Raw genomic sequence first — 21,064 nt, forward strand, 5'->3', positions numbered from 1 at the left:
GCATGTATTTAGTTTCTAGGGACTTTTATCCTATTCTGCAAGATGTAAGCTACCCTCAGATATTTTGTTCACACATAAAGTAACTTTTATAAAATATTCTGGTAACATTCCTATTTATGAAAAAGAGACTTTAAGGAAAAGTAAACAAAATGTCTATGTTGGTTAAAACTTTAGTGTTGTTGTGAAAGAATGACCTGTGTTTTAAGAGTTTGTATAGGTTGCTAAAATTTTGGTCTTTGTGAAAGCCAGAGAGCATTCATTGAACCAGTTGTTTCACAGCATCTTGGACCATACCACGATTCTTTTACCCTTTTGTTTCTTCTCCCCTTGACTTTCCATCTTCTTTCTATAAGCCAAAGACTATAATAACGTCACTGCTCAGTTATCTGAAAACCTCTTTCACTTACTCATGAATAACCTTGCTTGTCTGGGTCTAAGAAAAAGAAGGCATTCTACATGAGAGCTAGTAATAGTGAAAAACCTGGCAAATGTCTGAAAGCCTTTCTCAGGGTGGTCAGAGATTTAGCAAAAATTAAGCACTAAGTCCCAAATACTGTCAGTGAAGTTTGGGAAACTGTAGGACTGAGCTTCATTGTGGCTAAGTTTTGCAGGATAGTGATTCTATCGTCATTGTGATGAATCATATAGTTCTTGGTCAGTTTGGGTGGTGAAGAAGAGTTACCATTCAATAACTAGAATAAAAACATGAGTTTTTCCAATAACTGTCTCCACTTCTAAAATTGTTGAATACCACTTTCTTGCTGCTTTACCTTGTTAGAGACCCTCAGACAATAATGTGAAGAAGGCCAGGAACTTTCTTGGCCATTTACTGTTTACTAAGCCTCCTACCTCTGTAGACATATGGGCATGAATACTATCACTAGCGTAGCATAGTATCACATGCCTCCCTTTGGGATTGTCTGGTTCTTTGTGATGCTGGTGATCTCTGCTGATGTGGTAATTTTCTGGTCTTTGTGAATTTGGTTTGGATATGTTTCCTTAGTTGTTGTCTTGCCCTAAAGGGAGGTGCAAGATTTAAAAGCTAGATCAAGTGGGTTTGGTTGCCACTCCAAGAAGTCTGGATTTTGTTTTTAAGTCTAGTGAGAAAACTTTGAAAGATAATAACAAAATCTGATTGATACTTTAGGAAAAAAACTCAGGTAAGTCACAGATGGCCTAGCAACAGTGGAGGCAGAGGCCAGTTTAGGGGCTGATGCAGAAGTCTAGATGAGAAATTATTGCAGCTAAGATTAAAACAGTGGTGAGGCAGCTGGATTCAAACTATATTTTGATTGCCTAGCCAGTAGAACTTACTTATGGATTAGATCCAAGTAAGAAAGAAAACAAAGAGCAAAGGCCCAGAGGCATACCCAGAATTTACAAGGAAACCATTAAAACCACTGACAAAGGTGGGAGAACATCTCACCTGGCACTCAACCAGGTGTAAGGATGAGAATAGGAAACAACTGTTATAATCATAGGGCAGCAATTTCAAAAAAGCATACACAGTGGAATAATGGTGCAGAGCAAAGATTCATCCTTCCTCTCTGACCTCATGAGTCACCATAGGACACATTTCTACTTCCTCATGAAGTGAAAGCTATCTGCTTTTAGGGAAGGGCTATGATCAAAGAAAAGCAAGTATCAGGTAAGATGGAGTGGAGAAAAGATGAGAAGGGAGATAAAAAATCTAGAGAGATTTATTCATAATTGAATTATACTGAAGGTACACAAGGATAGAGACTGTAAATGAAGATGGATGATGAGAATTTTGCAAGAAAAAGCATGAGGAATCCCTCAATCTTAGCATTAGGTAGAGCTTGTCATTGAAAATGGGCTGAAGGCACATGTTAATGGTAAGGGAAGAGAAGTGCTGAGGAGGAAAATTTGCTTTAAAGGCCAAATAATACTTACCAATGCCAAGCTTCTGTCTGGAATGTTAACATCATGGTTACACACACCCCATGTTAATGGGAGGCCACAGTTGGGGGCCCTGTATTTGTTTTACACTTTAACTTTTCTAATTTCTACATTTACTGTTGAGTAGAGTAATTGTGACATCAGAAGAAAATCAACCAATCATGTTTTCCTGCTTCTCTTTTAAAATTTCCTCCTGCTTTTATTAGTCTTTTACCCTTTTCTATCTATACTCCTTCTAACTTCTCACTTGCCTTATAGGTTATGGCATACTGTACAATGTACTAACATTCTAAAATCTTATATTAGGTTTGAAATTGATTTTTGGCAGTTTTTGCACCCAGGATTTTTTAAATGCTCAACCAAGATGTTTCTCTTGTCATGAATTGCATCCATCATAATATCAACCGTTCACTTTTTTTTGGGGGGGGGGAAGGAGTGAACCTTGCTATCTGGATAACTAGATCGTCTTGTCACCTGTGATGTAATTAATGGCATAATGTCCATATTTGTACAGTGAACATCTAGGTGATCCCTCTCATATGAAAGATCAACATCTTCAGACAAAACATAGAATATGCGGCACAGCTAAACACTCTTCCTCCTCTATTAAATCTTAATTATTGGTATATTAAGGAATTTACATGTACTACCTTATTAGTACAGATCACACTTTTTCAAATCCTACTGTGAGCCATTTGATAGGATTTGAACTTAGAAGGTACAAGATTGGCTCTCTTAGGATATAAGAAGAGGGAGGGGAGAAAGGATTATATAAGAGCAATTTAACCTAATGATGAATTTGTATCTGTATTAACAAAAAGCCAAAGAGTTGCTGAACCAGCTAACCAGACTATTTTTAACAATGGATTGGCAAGATGAAGATTACAGATGCCACCTATTGAGGCAGCGCCGACGTTCGGAGTTAAGGTAATACTGCTTCTTAGAAATTTTCACACTTAATTACATATTCAATATTTGCCTTCTTCTTGTACCATAGGCTTTCTAAAGGCAAGAACTATACCCTCAGGATTTTTCACAATGTCTGACATGCTAGGGCAATCCTCTTGTATCCCCTTTCTCCTCAGGAGCTTTGTATTATCACTTTGCTATCACTCAGTAAACCTGGCTTTGCTGCAACAACAACAAAAACCCAACTGTATGCTATAATCTTTCAGTAAATATTGATTGAATAAATTATTTTATTTTATTTATTTTTTTAAGATTTTATTTATTTATTCATGAGAAGCACAAAGAGGCAGAGACATAGGCAGAGGGAGAATCAGGCTCCCTGCAGGGAGCCCAATTTGGAACTCAATGCCAGAACTCCAGGGTCATGACCTGAACCAAAGGCAGATGCTCAACCACTGAGCCACCCAGGTGCCCTGAATAAATAATTTTAACTTGGGAAGATTAATCAAGTTGGGAAATTGTGCTGCTGAATATGCTGATGTCTTCTATTAGCCAAACTTTAATTAGCTATAAAAATTGGCATAGGAGTATGAAAACAAAGTTCTCAAATAAGTCCTTTTTTATTTTTTTATTTTGTTTTATTTTTTAGTAGGCTCCATATTGAGCATGGAGCCAACACAGGGCTTGAACTCAAGCCTGAGATCAAGACTTGATCTAAGATCAAGAGTCAGACACTTAATCAACTAAGCCATGTAGGCACCTCTTTAAGTCCTTTTAATCCTTAGTTCCTACCTTTTCTTTGTCCAACAAGAGATGAGAAAGGTATAGTCAATAGCCAGTGGTCTCATGGGTGGCAGATAGAAAAAGCCAAGGGTCTAGAGAGAAATTATATAATAGGTCCTCAAAAGGTATATGTTTAGCATATTTTTGTGTAAACTGACACATAGAATGTGTGTTATTGTATGTGACCTGGAGAAGACCTTTGTCACCCTACTGTTAAAGTAGAAACTGGATATTTATTAAAATTCCCATATTTTTAAATAAACAATTATGGATGTTCTAGGAAAAATGTTTCTTAAACTCTGAGGAGTATAGTTACTTCACGGGCTATTGCTTCTGTTTGAATAGACTGAAGTTATTCAGTTGGTTTTGCAGCTGCTATGAGAGAGAAGTTGTCTTGTTTTTTTTTTATTTTTTATTTTATTTTATTTATTTATGATAGGCACACAGTGAGAGAGAGAGAGAGAGAGAAAGAGAGAGGCAGAGACATAGGCAGAGGGAGAAGCAGGCTCCATGCACCGGGAGCCCGACGTGGGATTCGATCCTGGGTCTCCAGGATCGCGCCCTGGGCCAAAGGCACGCGCTAAACCGCTGCGCCACCCAGGGATCCCAAGTTGTCTTGTTTTGAAAATAATATCTTTCTGAAGGTGTTCATCCTCTAAAGTAGAAATGCTGGAATCGTCAGTTAAGGTATGGTAAAGAACTACAAGAGCTGGGCTCTTTCAAGCTAGGGCTTTTTAGCAATATAGAAAGATTTTTAAAATCTTTTTAATTGAAGTGTAATTGACATACAGTGTAATATTAGTTACAGGTAAACAACATATTTATTCAGCGATTTTATACATTACTCAGTGCTCACTACAGTAAATGTAGTCATCATCTGTTACCATACACTGTTACTGCAATATTCACCATAATCCCTATGCTGCACTTTTCATCAGTCTCACTTATTTTACAGCTGGAAATTTGTACCTCTTAATCTCCTTCACCTATTTTGCCCTATCCACCTCCTCTCTGGCAACCATCAGTTTGTTCCCTGTATTTTAGAATGTTTGTTTCTTTTTTTTTTTTTTAGATTTCACATATAAGTGAAATCATATAGTATTTGTCTTTCTCTGATTTATTTCACTTAGCCTAATACCCTCTAGATACATCCATGTCATCACGACAAATTCTTTCTATGGCTGAGTAATATTTCATGGTATAGGTATACCCCATCTTTATCTGTTCATCTATGGATGGACACGTGGGTTGCTTGCATATCTTGGCTATTGTAAATAATGCTACAATAAACATACAGGTGCATGCACCTTTTCAAATTAGTGTTTGAGTTTTCTTTGGACAAATACCCAGCAGTGAAATTACCAGATTATATGGTATTCTATTTTTAATTTTTTTGGAAGCCTCCATACTGTTTTCCATACTGACTGCACCAATTTACCTTCCCACCATTTTACTGTCTGCACCAATTTACATGCATGAGGGTTCCCTTTTCTCCATATCCTCACCAGCACTTGTTTTTTGTGTTTTTTATTTTAGCCATTCTGACAGGTATGAGATGATATCTCATTATGGTTTTGATTTGCATTTCCCTGATAAGTGACATTCAGCATCTTTTTATGTTTCTGTTGGCCATCTGTACGTTGTCTTTGGAAAAATGTCTATTCAGGTCCTCTGTCCATTTTTTTTATTAGATTATTTGTGGGGTTTTGGTGTTGAGTTACATATACTTTGAGATTAGTTGACTAAAGATAACTTGGTTCAAAGTTACTCTCAGAGATTCTACCAAAGTTCCAAGGGAAAAATCTGTAAGATATATCTATCGGCAGTTACAGTTCAATAAAAATGAATTTAGACTCCTTTGGCAACTTGCTAGGACCTTAACTAAGGTTAAGGCACCTTGTTAGAGGTGCCTTAACTAAGATCATCAAGGCCTTAGACAATGCAATGAAAATTGGTAGTATGACCACAGAAGTACTATCCCCTTCATAATTTATTTAGTAGGCATGTTTATTTGGCTACAAAACTGCTTTTGGTTGAATACAAAGAATTCAGTCATGAACTGCTGAAGATTACCTTTAGGATGAAATGGATGGATGCAGGACACCTATTTACAAAGACTACCATTTTGCAAACCTTCTAAACACTCTTTTTAAAATATTTTATTTTTATTTGAGAGAGAGAGTGTGTGTGTATGCAAGACTGGGGGGGAAGGCAGAGGGAGAGGGAGAGAATCTCAAGTGGAATCCACATTGAGTATGGAGCCTGATGTGGGGCTGGATCTCTCAACCCTGAGATCATGAACTGAGCCAAAAGCAAGAGTCAGATGCTTAACCAACTGAGCCACCCAGCACACCCACTCTTCTAAACAATTTTAAAGAGAAATACTCTACAACTGATAAGGGGAGGGCAGGGATGATGGTGTTTGTTGAGAACCTACTGTCCCTTATGGTTGGGTAGGCACTTAAAGTGGTTAATCTTATTAATTTGAACCTACAATATGTTAGTTGGGTAGGGAAAAACCCCAGTTCAGAAGACACTGAGAATTACAGAAATTTGGAGTCTTGCTCAGGTGGGGATTGACAAAACAACTCAGTCTCATCAGTTTTTGATATTGATGCATGGTTAAGGAACTAATGTGTTACAGTGGAGCAGCCTCTATCAGAAATGCTTCCCAAGTGTGACCAGTTAGGAATTAGGGCAGAATTTGGCAGCAGGGCAGTCAACAGGGAAGGAAAAGCAGTACTTCAATGCACCTTGCTGCTGAAATTCTGCAATTACTGCAATAGCAGTGGCAGAGACCACTGGGAAAATTAAAGGGAAAGCTCACTAAAAGGAGTGGGGAGATTAGCAGGGGGAGCTGTCACGTGGTACCACTTCTCATCAATTGCAGATTTAAACAGGAACAGATGTGTCTCTTTAGTCCTATTTTACTATCCCCCCAGGAATGAGAAGGCTCTGCCCCCGCAACAGCCCAGCCAATAAGATACATCCCTGTCAGCCAATAAAAAGCCTCTGTACTTCACACTACCTGTTTACTCCAACAGACTTTTTTTTAATAACAGCAATTACTCTCCCTCCCCCTTTGCCTGCCCCCATAAAAGAATATTCTTCTTTGTTCTCTGGTAGTTTGCCTGTCTTGGATTGGAATTCTCTGCAACACCTGACCCACCCCACTTTTGCTAGTGAAATAACTGACAGCTTAATTTTTAAGGTTAACATTACTTAGTGAGCAGATATGGAATCTCAGAAGACCCCCCCCCAATAGCTCCAAGGCTAATGAGCGAACAAGTGCCAGACCTCAAAAAGCCAGTTGACCTCACTGCTTTCTTGCTGACCTTGAAGTTCGAGGGTAAGTCTTCTCCTGGATTTGATTGCTGCACTATTTTTTTGTGTTTGTGTTGATCTCTCCAGGCTTTATTTAGGATTTAAGGCCTCACTCCTTCTGAGAGTACTTGTTCAGTGTTTGGTCTGACTCCTCTTTGGAACCAGACTGTGCCTGTTGGAACTGTGCTGGCCTTTGGTGAGACTCCTTTTGGAACTAAGATATTCCTATTGGAACTGTGCTGTTAAAGGAGTTTTTTTTTTTTTTTTTTCTCTAGAGAACCCTCTAAAAAAATAAGATCTTAGTCATCAGAATGCTTTGAGAGGGTCCTTCCTTCTGGGACTCCTGCTGGTTTTATGTCTATAAACTGAGGTTGCCCTTCGTGTGCGTTTCTAACTAAATGGAGCAACTTCATCAAAAGTCATTTAGAACTTTAATGGCTGTTATAGAGAGCTTATGATTTCCTCAGAAAGCCACAACTAACAAAAGACTGAATGGGATGCCTCTTTAATTGGTAACTTGAAACTTGAAACAAATGTGTTTAGGATTCTAAGTTTGCTTCTTTGTGAAATACTATTTCTAAATTAACTGAGGCAAATGATTGAAATAAATCGAAATGGCTTCTGAGGATTATTTTTCCTTTCCTCCTCTTCTGTCTCCAGATGCATTGCCTCCACCTTGTGTGCATGTCCTTTGTCCTCTGTTCCTTTGTGCTAGCCTATCCTCCTGTATATGCCCCCTCCCCATTCTAATCCTTCTGTTGAACTTCCTTTTTCTTAATCTCTTTCCAGTCCTTCCTCTCCTGAAGGTATTAAAATCTACCCTATAAAGTTCAGTCTTCTGAGGTGCTAAATAAACCCCAAGGGTCTTAAGTTTCCTGGAATAAGGCTGAATTTCGAGCCAGTTTCCTAAAGTGACCCAGGAGCCCCCTCTAGGTTTGCTTAAGAATATAGCATAGGTATTCAAACTTACCACCTGATTTCTCAGATTTATATCCATCCACATGCCTATTGGTGAGGGCCAGGCCAAGTAACTAGGTAAAATTAGCTCAATGGGAGAACATCCTGAAAGGGATTTGGAGAAATAAACCCAAACTTGTGGCAAAATGCTTGAACACTCCCAGGAAATCTACACCAAGCAGTTAGAGTAGCCTTTCCTAAGCCTGTTAATTAGTACAGAATTCATGTTTGTACACAAAACCCTGGTGAAACCGTTAGTATCTATTACAGACATCTGCAAATTGTCTTTAAAGGAAATTTTGGTCTTTGTTTAGGTGTTAAATCCACCTGGGTAGCATTTAATTCTGCTTGTTAATGGGCTGAAAGAGGCTCTTTCTCTTTTAGTTAAAAGGATTGTGATAGGGGCCACCTCGGTGGCTCAGTGGTTGAGCATCTGCCTTTGGCTCCGGTCATGATCCTGGGGTCCAGGGCATCAGGCTCCCCAGAGGAAGTCTGTTTCTCCCTCTGCTTATGTCTCTGCCTCTCTGTGTGTGTGTCTCATGAATAAATAAATAAAATCTTAAAAAAAAAAAAAAAAAAAAAGGACCATGATGGAGTGGGAAACTGTGTCCCCTCCAAACTTCGTTGGCAAACTAGCTTACTCATATCCCAGATAAGTCACCTAAAAGACAGATGGCTACAATTCTCAATTTTCAGTTCTGGAAAATGAAGGCTCCTCCACAGATCCAAAAAACTCCTAGTTTCTGCTATTACTGCAAAGGGCCAGGACATTGGGGAAAAAAAAGACTGTTATAAATTGAAGCATTCCAGTGCCATTGATTCCTGGTCTCCAGGATCATGCCCTGGGCTGAAGGTGGCGCTAAACAGGTTTATCTCTCTGTCTCTGATGAATAAATAAATAAAATCTTTTTTAAAAAATAGTTCAAATAGTGAGGGTCTTTAATAAACCTCAGCAGGTTCCTGTCTGTCTGCCTCTCCTTTTGTCTAGGTCCTTTGTGAGATACACACTCTTCTGCTTAGTTCCCCTAACCTTATTCATTTAGTGGGCTACAATTTCTTAGAAAATAATCCTACTGGAATTTTTCTCTCAAAAGGAAATAATTCTAGAATTTGACTGTAGTAATCTAAATAGCCAGTCAAGGAAATTAAATAACGCTTCGCTAGCTCTTATTTGTTTTGTTTCTGATACCATTATAGCTGAGTCTGGAGACCGTGATCATTTGTTCTTATTGGATCCGCTATCATCCTCTTTATGGGAAAGCTCTTCAAATTATATTGGCAGAATCCATAGTGCATTTCCCATCAAGATTCAGACAGATCCATTAGAAATATCTCCTCAGAATTAATAAAGATTAATTAGAGTCCTTCCTCCCACAGCCCTTTTGGTTAAGGCCACTCTGGAGAAATAATAACAAGATCCCCTTTAGCCATCCTGCATCCCATGTAGCAGAAGCCCCCCACCACTCCCTGATTCTCCTTACACGCAACACTCAAATCAGTTGCTTTACTTTGTAGGTCATCCTCCTGCTAACCGCTCCTCATGTAATTCTTATCGCTGCAGTAACCTTAGCCTTGCTATTATCCTCTGCTTCATGGATGAAATCCCTCATGACTGCTTAATGCTGACAGATCGCATTTGCCTCCTTGTGAAAATTTACAGGAAACTCCTAACTGATGCAGATTTTTCATGGTTTAATAATTGTTTCTTATTTAAAGGATGCATATGGTAAATATTGTGTTGGGTATGCTATTGCAACTCCTTTGGAAGTCATTGAGTCCATACCTTTACCTGTGGCTATTTTGGCCAGCAGGTTTAGGTGTAAGCCTTAGTTGGGCTTGTACCTTAACCAAGGGTAGGACCACAAACATTTATAACCAATAGTCAGTATGCCTTTCGAGTAGCTCATGAATTTAGAATGTTATGGAAACAATGAAGTTTCCTTACCTCCAATGGCAATAAAAGAAAAAATAGCTCTTAGGTCCCAAATTTATTAGATGTCATACTTTTGCCAGCAGCTCTAGCTATTACTACACTTCCTGGGCCTTTCAGAGTTTACTCCTAGAATCCAAAGGAAACCATTTCACTGATCTTTCCACCAAAATGCTGTTCTCAGCGAAACCAAGACCCAAACCTCTATTATGGTTCAAAGGGATGTTTTCTCAAATGATGAATTGGAGAAAATGAAATGAGCTATCCAACAATTGGCCTTAGAGGGAAAAATATTGGAAATCTAATAATTGTTGGTTTGATTAAAAAAAAAAAAAAAAAAAAAAGAATACTCTGGTTTAGACCCAACAATCGTGCCTTGCGAGAAGTCCTAGAATTCCTACCACTTACTGTTGAACATGCATTAAACCATTGGTCTATTGGCAAAATAATAGTGTTTGGGAATGTTAGTAGGGAAATGTTAATAAGGCTACAAAAAGCACCTACCTTGATTATCTCACCTGTCCAAAGTGTAATCCAAAAAACCCAATTCACACAGATGAACTTCATACAGCTTCCCTGTTCCATGAATATAAAGGTTTTAATTATGGTTTTCTCATAGGAATAAAGCCTTTTCCTTGTAGACAGGCCAAATGCTTAGTCTATGGCTTAAATTCTGTTAGAAGATTATCCCTCCCTGGGGAATCCCTCTTGAACTTCATAGTGATTGAGGAGCTCATTTTACCAGTCAGGTGCTTCAGCATGTCTGTGCTGTCTGGCCAGTGTAACAACTTTGATTGCGTGTACCATCTTCAATCCTCAGGGTTAATTGGTTGCACTAATAGCATTAATTGACAGAATTTGTACAGGGCCTCCAAATATCTTGGCTGAAAGCATTCCTGTTGGTCTTCTAAATTGCAGATGTACCCGCTTTGGGATTCCTAGACTCTCAACCTTTGAAATGATCAAAGTATGTCCTATGCACTTGGCCCCTGCCTCCTCTGACTCAGTTGATAAAAGGGGATCCACTTTAATATTGTAAAGGCCTCGTTGCTTCTCTTGAAAATAACCATGCTTTGGTAGAGCAATCTTTACATCATGTACTCAAGTACATGTAAGACAGACCTCAAGTGCTCTGCCACCTGGAGATTTCATCTGTTGGAATAGACCTTTCCAGAGAGACTCTCTTCAACGTCACTGGAAGGGACCTTATCAGGAACTGCTAACCAACCCTTGGACCGGGGAATAGATTCTTGGGTTCAAGGTGACATATCTAAAGAAAGCTCCAAACCCTGATTGGAGCTGCACACCAACTGGTGACCTGAAAGTGAAGATTTCCTGGAATTGAAGCAGATGACATCTGATAAGACAGCTTTCCCAAGATGTCCAGACCATAACTGTATCCCTTTTTCTCACTGTTTGCTGTGGCTTTCTCTTATGGAAAGAAAATGCTTTTTTTTCTCCCAACTCTTGTGAAAAGGGAAGTGTCATCTTTTGACTATGGTCTTTTGGAAACAACCTTGTGATCCGGTGAGCTTTCTCTGAAGGATGACAAGGTTAGTATTCACAAAAGTCTTTATTCTGAACTGCAACCAAACTCCTGGTTCTTACCCAAATTCATGGCTTTTGAATTTACAGCTTTACATCTATATTATTGATAACACATTTGCTTCCAAAGAGTCCTTTTGAGAAAACAATACCATTTTTAAAAATCTTTGAAGTTTCGCAACAAGTTCATCTGCTACTGCTTCATGTTTATACCTTCACTGTATCTTCCCAAATGCATTTTGTTAATTCTTTCAGTGGCTCTTGCTGTATCCACTCATCTGCTCTCAACGTTGCTTTAAGTGGAGACTTCCAGAAAACATACATGACTCCAGGTTTGTTTTTTTAAAGGAGAACATTTCTCTTCTAGGTAGGAATAAGTGCCAATAAACATTTTGGTTGACTACTTTCCAAACTTAAACTTCACTAAAATGGAGTGGGGAGGCCAGCGGTGGACGCTCTCACACTCTACCACTCATCTACAATTTTAGATGCCAACGAATAGAGATGTACTTTGCAAGGGGATACCACTTTACTTTCCAGCAGGAGGAAGAAAGGTTTTTCTCCTCCCCCAGCAACAGCTTAGCCAATGAGAGACTTTCACAACTCAGCCAATGAAAAGCCACTGTACTTTAAACTCCTGTGTTACCCCAATGGACATCTTGTTCACAAGAGCCCGCCGAAATGCCTTTCCTCTATAAAAGACTGTCCAGCTGCTTTGCTTTCCCCTCTTGCCTGTGGTTTTGCAGTAGTGTGCATTTTTGGAATTGTAATTTTGTGCTATTCTCGACCCATTTTTGTTGGTGCAATAACACAGTTTCATTTTTAAGGCTAACAGTTGAGCTCTTTAGGAGAACACTAGGGATATTTTTTGTTCATTAGCCACCTCCTCCCTTTCCCCACAGCGGACTGTCCTGATTACTGCAGAATCAACATCAGGGAAGTTGCAGGCCAGCAGGAAGGCTGTCTCCTCCCGTTGCCGGACTTCCCTTTCCCCCCTTAAGCCCCCTGGGGGCCAGAGGGCGGGGAGTTGTTTGCCCCTGGCCCGGAGGGCGGGGCGCTGCGGCGGGGCTCGGGCTCCGCAGAAGGCCGGCGGGCGGGGGGGCGGGCACCTCCGCCTCCCTCTGTATCTGCTCTCTGTATCTGCAGGCGAGAGGCCGGCTCTTTCCGGAACCCCAAGCTCTGTCCCCAGGGAGCCATGGCGACGTCCAGGGCCTGTCTCCACCTTTGGATGTGCGGGGCTGCGGCGCTGGCGTCTTTCCTGGCGGGGTTTACGGCGGGTAAGTGCGCTCCGCTTGCCCGGAGGGCTGCGCGCTGGCTTCGCTGGGCCCCGGCCCGGGCCGACTCCACGGGGCTCAGCCCAACTGGACGCCGAATGGAATGCATTTGACTTTCTTAATGAAGCGTGACTGACGTTCAGGTTTATGAAAGGTTCAGGGAGCTCAGCGTACTCGGCAAGAGCCGTCGGGTCAGGGCCGTCCCTATCCGCAGGGATGAGAACGCGGCTTCATTTACAAGCACTGTTAGTGCACGGACAGCGCTGCAGAAACTGCCCTTCCGCAGTCACTTAGTGCATGAACATTGGCGTGACGTTGTGTCAGGCGTTGTGCTATGGACTAGATCGCCCCAAGGAGAACAAGAAAATTAGAGGCCCGTGCCTTGATGCATTTCATGTAGGAAAGTGAAAAGAAGATCTTTGATAACACTGCTTTGTTTTGTTTTTTAAGATGTTATTTATGAGAGAGAGAGAGAGAGAGAGAGAGAGAGGCAGAGACACAGGCAGAGGGAGAAGCAGGCTCCATGCAAGGAGCCTGACGTGGGACTCGATCCTGCGTCTCCAGGATCACGCCCTGGGCTGAAGGCGACGCTAAACCGCTGAGCCACCGGGCTGCCCCATAACACTGGTTTTAACCAACTCAGAATTACACTGCATGGTAGAATTTGAAGGATTTCTGCGTTTAATATGAACATTTTTGTAAAGCTACCCTTCAGCTATTTAAGGACTTTTTTTTTTTTTTTGGCTTCTAATTTTTATAAAAGTCAAAAGCAATTATCTACGTACATATGGTAAGTATATGTGTATGCGTTCTCTCCCCTAGGCTGGTTTAGTAAGCCTTTGAGAGAAACCACCACTTCACTCCCCTATCATCAAAGTATACGGTGGAAACTGGTATCTGAGATGAAAGCTGAAAATATTAAATCATTTCTTCGGTAAGTTTGTTTTGATGTTTGGTCTTAAAATGTTTAAAATATTGCAAGGGAGAAGTGTATTACAACTAATTTTATTCATGATCTCACATTGATTTATGGTAGTTTAAAATGTCCCTCTAAACTATCCAGGGTAAAATGTATTTGAATTTGCAGGAGTGAGTCTTTCTTCTCTAACTTCATCTACAGAAAAAGTACCGGGTTGCTTTATTAAGAGATGTTTCAACTACATGTAACTTTAGACTGCAAGTGAATGTTATTTCTTCCTTATGCCTGGGTTCAATCAGCAATTTTATTTAAAGGTGCTATTCTGTCAGGAAGACTTAGATGGTTGTAAAATTAGATTTAAAGGAGGGGAGATTAAAGTTTCAGAATGTCTGTCACAAATTAAACTTTTGTCCCACACTGCAAATACAAGTAACACAAATTGGACAAAATAAGAGCAAAAGGATCAGTGCAAAATTCTTGAAATGCTAAGAATGCATTTGCCATACAACGTAGCAATTTTTACCCTTGGGCATTTATGCTGGAGAAATGAAAAACTATGATCACGTAAAACCTGTACACCAATGTTAGTAGACAGCATTAATCATAATATTCAAAAACTGAACATAAATGTCCCTCCAGCGGTGAAAAGTTAAACTATAGTAGTTAATCCTATACGTTTTTCTTTTTAAAAATTGCTTTTACTTTAAGCCATTTGCACTTGCAAGTTAATTTTAGAATCACCTTCTGAATTCCTACAAAAAAATCCTGCTGGAATTTTTATTAAAGTTGCATCAATCTATAGATGAATTCGGAAGAGAAGTGACATCTTTAAAATATGGAGCCTTTCAGTCTCGTTATTCATTTGTCAGAGGGAGGTACTATAGTTTTGATTATTGAAGCTATATAGTAAGCCTCAGCGATGTGTAGAATGATTCCTCCCATCTTATTTTTCTAAACAATTGTTTTAGCTATTCTATATCCTTTTCCTTTACATATAAAACATAGAATAAATATACGTCTACAAAAAACATTGCTGAAATTTTTTTTTTTACCATGATTACACTAATCTTATAGAACAATTTGGGGGTACTTGACATTTTTCCTATGTCCAGTCTTCTAATCCATAAACATAGTAAATCTCTCCAGTTATTTAGGTCTTCTTTGTTTGCTTTTATAACGTAATTTTCAGGATGCAGACCCTGGATGTGTACTGTTCGATTTATATCCAAGTATTTAATTTTCTTTGGAGGAATTGTAAGTCATATTGGGTTTAATTTCAGTTTCCACATGTTTGTTAATATATAGAAGTACTGTTGATTTTTGTGTGTGTGTGTGTGTGTGTGTGTGTGTGTGTGTTAAAAAAAACTGTAGTTTTTTGCATCCTGTAGTCTCTCTGAACTCATGTCTTTAGGAGTTTCTTGTTGATTCACTGGGATTTTCTATGTAGACAATCGTGCCATTTTCAAATAGGGACAATTTTATTACTACCCTTCCAAATTGTATGCGTTTTAAACTTGGGTTTGTTTTGTTCTTATTGCGCTGACTGAAATCCAATAGTATTTCTTTTTTGTTGGTTTCTAATCTTAGAGGGAAAGCATTTAGACTTTCATAATTGTGATACTGTCTATAGATTTGTTGTAAATGCTCTTTATTTAGTGAAGGAAATTCCCCTGTATTCAAAATTGCTAAAAGATTTTTATCATGAATGGATATTGATACTGTCAAAAGTTATTTTTCTGCATCAATTTCTCTGATCATGTTTTTTTCTTTAGCTGGTTAGGAATCTAGCGATTCCTTTACTGATTTTTGGAGGCCTAGGGATCAAATTATATCAAGAAGGGAGTCACAATCTCCAGGAGTGCAAAAGTGTATATTTTTCCCATTAATCATGTAAACTTTTGCTTTTTATATTATGAAGATTATTTATAGGACAGAATTACCCTTTTATCTTTATGAAATGTCCTTTTCTTTGGTAATTGCTATCTTTAAATCTATGTTATTTGGTATAAATATTGCCACTTCAGCCTCCTTACATTTACATTTACATGGTGATCTTCTTCCATCTACTTTTAATCTACCAGTTTGTTTAGAATTAAAATGTACCTTCAATAGAGAGCATTTAATTGCCACGTGGTATTTAATATATTTTGGTCATCTTAAAGTGTATCATCCTCTGTAGACAGCAGATAGTAGCAATTTGCTATTATATTCCTTCTGGTAATCTATGCCTTTTAATTTGAGTATTTAGTCCCTTAACAAATAATATAACCACTGATATGGTTAAACTTAGCTCTACTAATTTATTGTTTTCTGTTTACTGTTTTTGTTCCTTCTCATCTTCTGCCACCTTTTTAGTAAAATTTTATTTCAGATAATCTTTTGCTTATACATTCTTACTTTTTTTTTTTTTTTTTTTTTTTTTTTTTTTTTGGTAGATGCTCTGGTCCTTTCATCATACATCTATAATTTATAACTCTTCACTCAATTCTTATTTTTGCACAACTTAACATACAGTAGAGAACTCACATTTCTATATTGCCATTTATCCTCTCCTCTATTATCCTTTATATTAGAGCTGTCAAAAGTATCTTATCTACAATGCAATATAAACCTTGAAAAGTAATTTTTCATTGACCACATATGTTTTGAGAGCCAATTAAAAATTAGCATTTTATATCTTATTTCCAGTGATCTTCATTTGTTTTTGAAAATTTGGGTTATCCCACGATATTTCTATTTAGTCTGAATAACTTTCTTAAGCATTTTCTATAATGTGGGGTCCAGTGGTGACAAATACTTAGTTTTTCTGTCTATAAAATCCTTACTAAATCATAGTTTTTGAAGCATAATTTTCCTGGATATGGACTTTTAAGATGATTTTGTTTTCTTCTCCTTTCAGAAATTTCAATGCTTTTTCCTTGTCTTCTGTCTAATATTGGCATCTTATGAAAAGTTTATAGTTATTCAAGTTATATAACCTACATCATTTTGTCTTTAATTTTGAGTAGTTTTACTATGTGCCTAGGTATAGTTTTAGTCAAATTTATTCTGTTTATGGCCCTCTGAGATTCTTGACTTTGTAAACTTATATCTTTCACTAAGGTAGGAAGGTTTTACTCATTATTTCTTAAAATTTTCTGCACTATTCTCTTTTCCCCTTCCAAGACTCCATTTAAACCCTAGAATCAAATAGAGTGAATACAGTATGGTGTGTTTCCTCCTGATTTAATGAGGTCATGAAGTTCCATCTTAAATTCCATGGATGAACTAGAGCAAACTATAGTAATAAGGTATGAAAACGACTATACTATTTTATGAAATTGAGCTGATTTATGACGTCTGTTTTGAAGTGCTCATTTAGAGATAAAATAATCACTAGGCAGTTAGGATGCATGTCATTTAAAGAGTGACTCAGTCTTTATTTTTCCTCCAATACAGTAAAATGGCAGAATATTTTATCAGTTAAAACAGAATGCTTGTCTTTTACGCAATTTAAAATATCAGGTATAATGTTAACACTATTGAACTCTGTCTGCAGTGTATCATGATGTGTCTGAAAGGAGTCACCTAGAAAATTAGATGTCAGAAGCAAAACTTAGTAATGTTCTTGACCATTAAAATTTGTTTATTTTATCTCTATTACCCTTTAATATGTAATACAGCATAAGGTGATAAGTAATAGTTTATATGATTGTATTTTTGGAGTTGGCTTTTTTCTTTACCTCCAACTGAATACAGAAATTGCGCACCAAGAATGACAAAAATAGATGTAGAGTGAGATACATTGAATTGAATTAGGAACTCAAGATTTTAATGAATAAGGAAGAGTGACCCACAGTTTTTTTTTCTTTTTTTTAAAGATTTCATTTATTTATTCATGATAGACAGGGGGTGGGGCAGAGACACGGCAGAGGGAGAAGCAGGCTCCATGCCGGGAGCCCGACCTGAGACTCAGTCCCGGGACTCCAGGATCACATCCTGGGCCAAAGGCAGGTGCTAAACCACTGAGCCACCCAGGGATCCCTCTGACCCACAGTTTTAACAGCTTCCAGAAGGTATAGGTGGTAACTTTTGGTGTGAGATTTAGAAGAGTCATTATTTTTTTAAATGATTTTCTTTCTTTCTTTTTTTTTTTTTTCTTTTTAAAGATTTTATTTATGAGAGAGAGAGACAGACACATAAGGGAGAAGTAGGGCCAGGATCCTGGGATCACAACCTGAGCCAAAGGCAGATACTCAATCACTGAGCCACCCAGGTGCCCCCTGAAAGAATCATTGTTTTTGAAAGAACTCCTAGCACATCTTCTAGCCCTGAGATATGTGGGGGCATGGGAAATAAAACAGCTTGCAAGTGAGCAGGGTCCTCCGAGGAAACCAGTTAAGGCAAGGAAATCAAGCAAACATTCAGAATGGTGGCTGAGGGTAAAAGAATTGTTGATCATAGTTGTAGAAGGTTTATGATCAGTGAAAGAGCCCAGGAAGGAGAGGTGTTAAAGATTGGGTTCTTGATTCTAATGTAGTGGGAAGAATTCGATATCTTCCCCAGCCTCAACTGTTGAGTATTCATCCTCCTTCATGTATTCAGTAAGGATTACCTCCTTTCCAGCCCAGGAGTATCTTGACTGGTCCATAATCCAGTCATTATAACTCTTCCTTCTGGTGATGTTTCTTTCATTTGAGAAGAGGTATATATTCTATGATCAATGAAATGAGAGGGAAGTTTAGCTGTGATCTTCTACCATAAGTTTTCCTCTGTTAAAAGGAACACAGAAGAGGAAATAGATGTTCTTGTTTGTACATGTTTCTCCTGAGCATTACAGTGTGAGTATATGATATCTGGAACTGTACCCACCTTGGGACCATAACGAGAAATTTAGAAATGAACTAAAGGATGTTACACCCTGTGGCTCTTTTTTTTTTTTTTTTTTTTCCACTTCTTTATTCCATTTCAGTGGGTTCTTTTCTTTCTTTTTTAAGAGTGAGAGAAAGAGTACACACACATGCGAGTAAACATGTGGGATGGGGAGGAGAGGCCAAGGGGCTGAGGGAGAGAAAGAGAATCTTAAGCAGGCTCCATGACCAGCACAGAGCCTGACAGGAGGCTCAATCTCACAACCCTGAGATTATGACCTAAGCTGAAATCAAGAGTCTGATGCTTCACTGACTGATCCACCCAGGCTCCCATTAGTGGGTTCTTTAAAAGATGGATGGCAAAAGTTCATGGTTAATCCTTCATTATTAATTATATGAATGTTATCTGCTTACTGTAGAAAATAAAACAATAATAAATTATATAAAGTAGAAATATCTCAAGCCCTGCTTTTTAGAATGCATATGAAATAACTTCTGTCTATAAATAAAATAATATTTTTAAAACAACTTTTGTAAGGTATTCAATATCCATAACCTGTAGATTTAATTTAATGATATAGAAAGGGAAAACTGCACAGAGAAGATACTAGAGGAGTCCTAATGGATAATGAATAGCTTGCAGTGGGAAAAGGGAATGAAAGAAGTGGTGATAGAGACTCAGGTAGGTGGGACGGTATTTATGTCTCAGAGAAGACCTTGTGCAAAGGTAGTAGGTAGTCACTGCAGGAGAAAAAGGAGTCTACCAAATGCTTTAGGGTGGAGAATTTTATACGGAGAGTGGTGGGAAATGAAAATGGAAAGGTAGAAGTGTGGGTCAGATGAAAAAGAACCCAATACACCATGTTTGAGTGTGAACTTTATAAAAATGCACAGTGTAGGGAGCAATACAAGGAGTTCAGGCAATTAAATAATATCAGTTGAATGATTTCAAATTATCACTGTTTCTCAAGGTCAGACAACTAGGACTTTTGTATTTTAGTCCCAGAATTTAATGACTATGAAGTTATAAACAAGTTATTTAACTATTCTCTCAATTTCCTTATTTGCAAAATGAGGACAATGGGAGAAGGGTTGGGAAGATTCATTGAGTTGACCTAGGTGAAAGTGCCTGGTCACATGTCTGGCATGTAGTTTTCAGTGAATGTCAATTATCCTTTACTGCCTGTCTTTTGTTGGTTGTCCCATGGTTGATTAAAAACCCAATTTAGAGAAGTATTATTATTTTACTGAAAGGGAGGGTGGGGTGGAGAGTGGGAGGGGTGAGAAAATATTTTAAAAATATTACTCTCATGTAAAATGAATCTATATAAAAACTACTTTTGTGAGGCCACTTAAATGCTACAACACATTTATACTCAGAACCAAGAAAACATTGTCTAAATTCAGTTCAATAAATATGTTGTATAACTTCCAGGTAACAGGGAGGAAGGTAATATAAAATGAAAATGCATGGACTTTTAACCTCAATGAAATTAATACACAATTGAATAGACATAACAAGACAGCAGTTGAGTTATACATTAGATTGTCCAGCTGGTCTATGGCAAACATGATGAACGGCCCCCTGCTGCCCAAAATGTCCTAACTGATGATGAGCAAGAAGAAGCACCAGTGGTATAGAGGCCTGACTTTCTTCCAAGGTGTCTTCTCATACCTGCTGATTACATGTGTTTACCATGGAATATGTTCTTTTCTGGGGAAGCATAATGTGAAAATTGTAGTTACAAATAATTTTTAAATTGGCATACCTATAATTTGCTATTGCTAGCTATATTTTAATCTTTGATGTAGAAATGATAATACCTAAAAGACGAGGAATGCATCTAGAATAAACCTTAGGCATATTGTCTGAATGTGGTCTTTAACTCCTACTTGTATTTTATTTCCATGTAGTTCTTTTACAAAGCTTCCTCATCTGGCAGGAACAGAACAAAATTTACTTCTTGCCAAGAAAATCCAAACCCAGTGGAAGAAATTTGGACTGGATTCCGCCAAGTTGGTTCATTATGATGTCCTCCTATCCTACCCCAATGAGACAAATGTGAACTATATATCAGTCATGGATGAACATGGGATTGAGGTGATGTGGAATTATTGGTACTCTTTGTATTTGGTAACCCCAGTTTATGTGAATTGGGATATAGGATCAAGTAAAAATAGAAATCTGGTAATAGTGCAGTGGAACTCCTACTTTTTAGAAGAGTTGATAAGTTGTAAACTAATTATTCAGTGTTTACTGTGTTAGGCACAGTGCTAAATCTTGAAGCCAGAAGGAAGCCTAGGAACATGATTCCTTTGCTTTAACTAAGGCAGGGCAGATGTTGGAACACATAATTTTAAATTGATATGGTTAAGTGTTATGAAGAGTATGGTTTGGGTTCCTTACACAGAAAAGTTTCACTTCAACTAGCATGGACTTAGATTAGGCTTCTTGAAAGAAAACTTTCCTGATATGTGAGTCATGAAAGATCCTAAGGATTTAACAACATGAAAAAACAAAGGAAAAGAATTCTAGGCAGAAAAAAATACCGGCTAACGTTTGGAGACCTATAACTACCTTAGTATTATTGAGGAATTTAAACATTTTCTGTATTTCAAAAATGTGAAGTATGAAGTAGGCCACAATAAGAGA

At 38.2% G+C, this 21,064-nt stretch overlaps 1 protein-coding gene and 1 long non-coding RNA gene across 9 annotated transcripts in view; one reads left to right on the plus strand and one right to left on the minus strand.

Annotated features, from left to right (window-relative positions):
• LOC140615140 (uncharacterized) overlaps positions 1-2,057 on the minus strand; it is a 45,116-nt gene extending 43,059 nt beyond the window's left edge. Inside the window, exon 1 of one of the 2 annotated variants that reach the window (XR_012015804.1) lies at positions 1,915-2,057. This is a non-coding gene — a long non-coding RNA (uncharacterized lncRNA). The remainder of the gene's footprint in view (positions 1-1,914) is intronic. The other variant, XR_012015803.1, reaches the window with a different exon arrangement.
• The window catches only part of NAALAD2 (N-acetylated alpha-linked acidic dipeptidase 2), a 60,446-nt gene that overhangs the window by 1,134 nt on the left and 38,248 nt on the right, over positions 1-21,064 (plus strand). Inside the window, exons 1-5 of one of the 7 annotated variants that reach the window (XM_072794982.1) lie at positions 1,014-1,160; positions 2,742-2,847; positions 12,515-12,645; positions 13,465-13,576; positions 20,326-20,512. In XM_072794982.1, coding sequence (XP_072651083.1) covers positions 2,783-2,847; positions 12,515-12,645; positions 13,465-13,576; positions 20,326-20,512 — 495 coding nt within the window. In that variant the 5' untranslated portion in view covers positions 1,014-1,160; positions 2,742-2,782. Of the gene's footprint in view, positions 1-1,013; positions 1,161-2,151; positions 2,639-2,741; positions 2,848-12,486; positions 12,646-13,464; positions 13,577-20,325; positions 20,513-21,064 lie in introns of those variants that run through there. The other 6 variants (XM_072794984.1, XM_072794985.1, XM_072794981.1 and 3 more) reach the window with 6 other exon arrangements.

Source organism: Canis lupus, chromosome 23, assembly GCF_048164855.1.
Source record: "Canis lupus baileyi chromosome 23, mCanLup2.hap1, whole genome shotgun sequence".
Classification (NCBI taxonomy): Eukaryota; Metazoa; Chordata; class Mammalia; order Carnivora; family Canidae; genus Canis; species Canis lupus.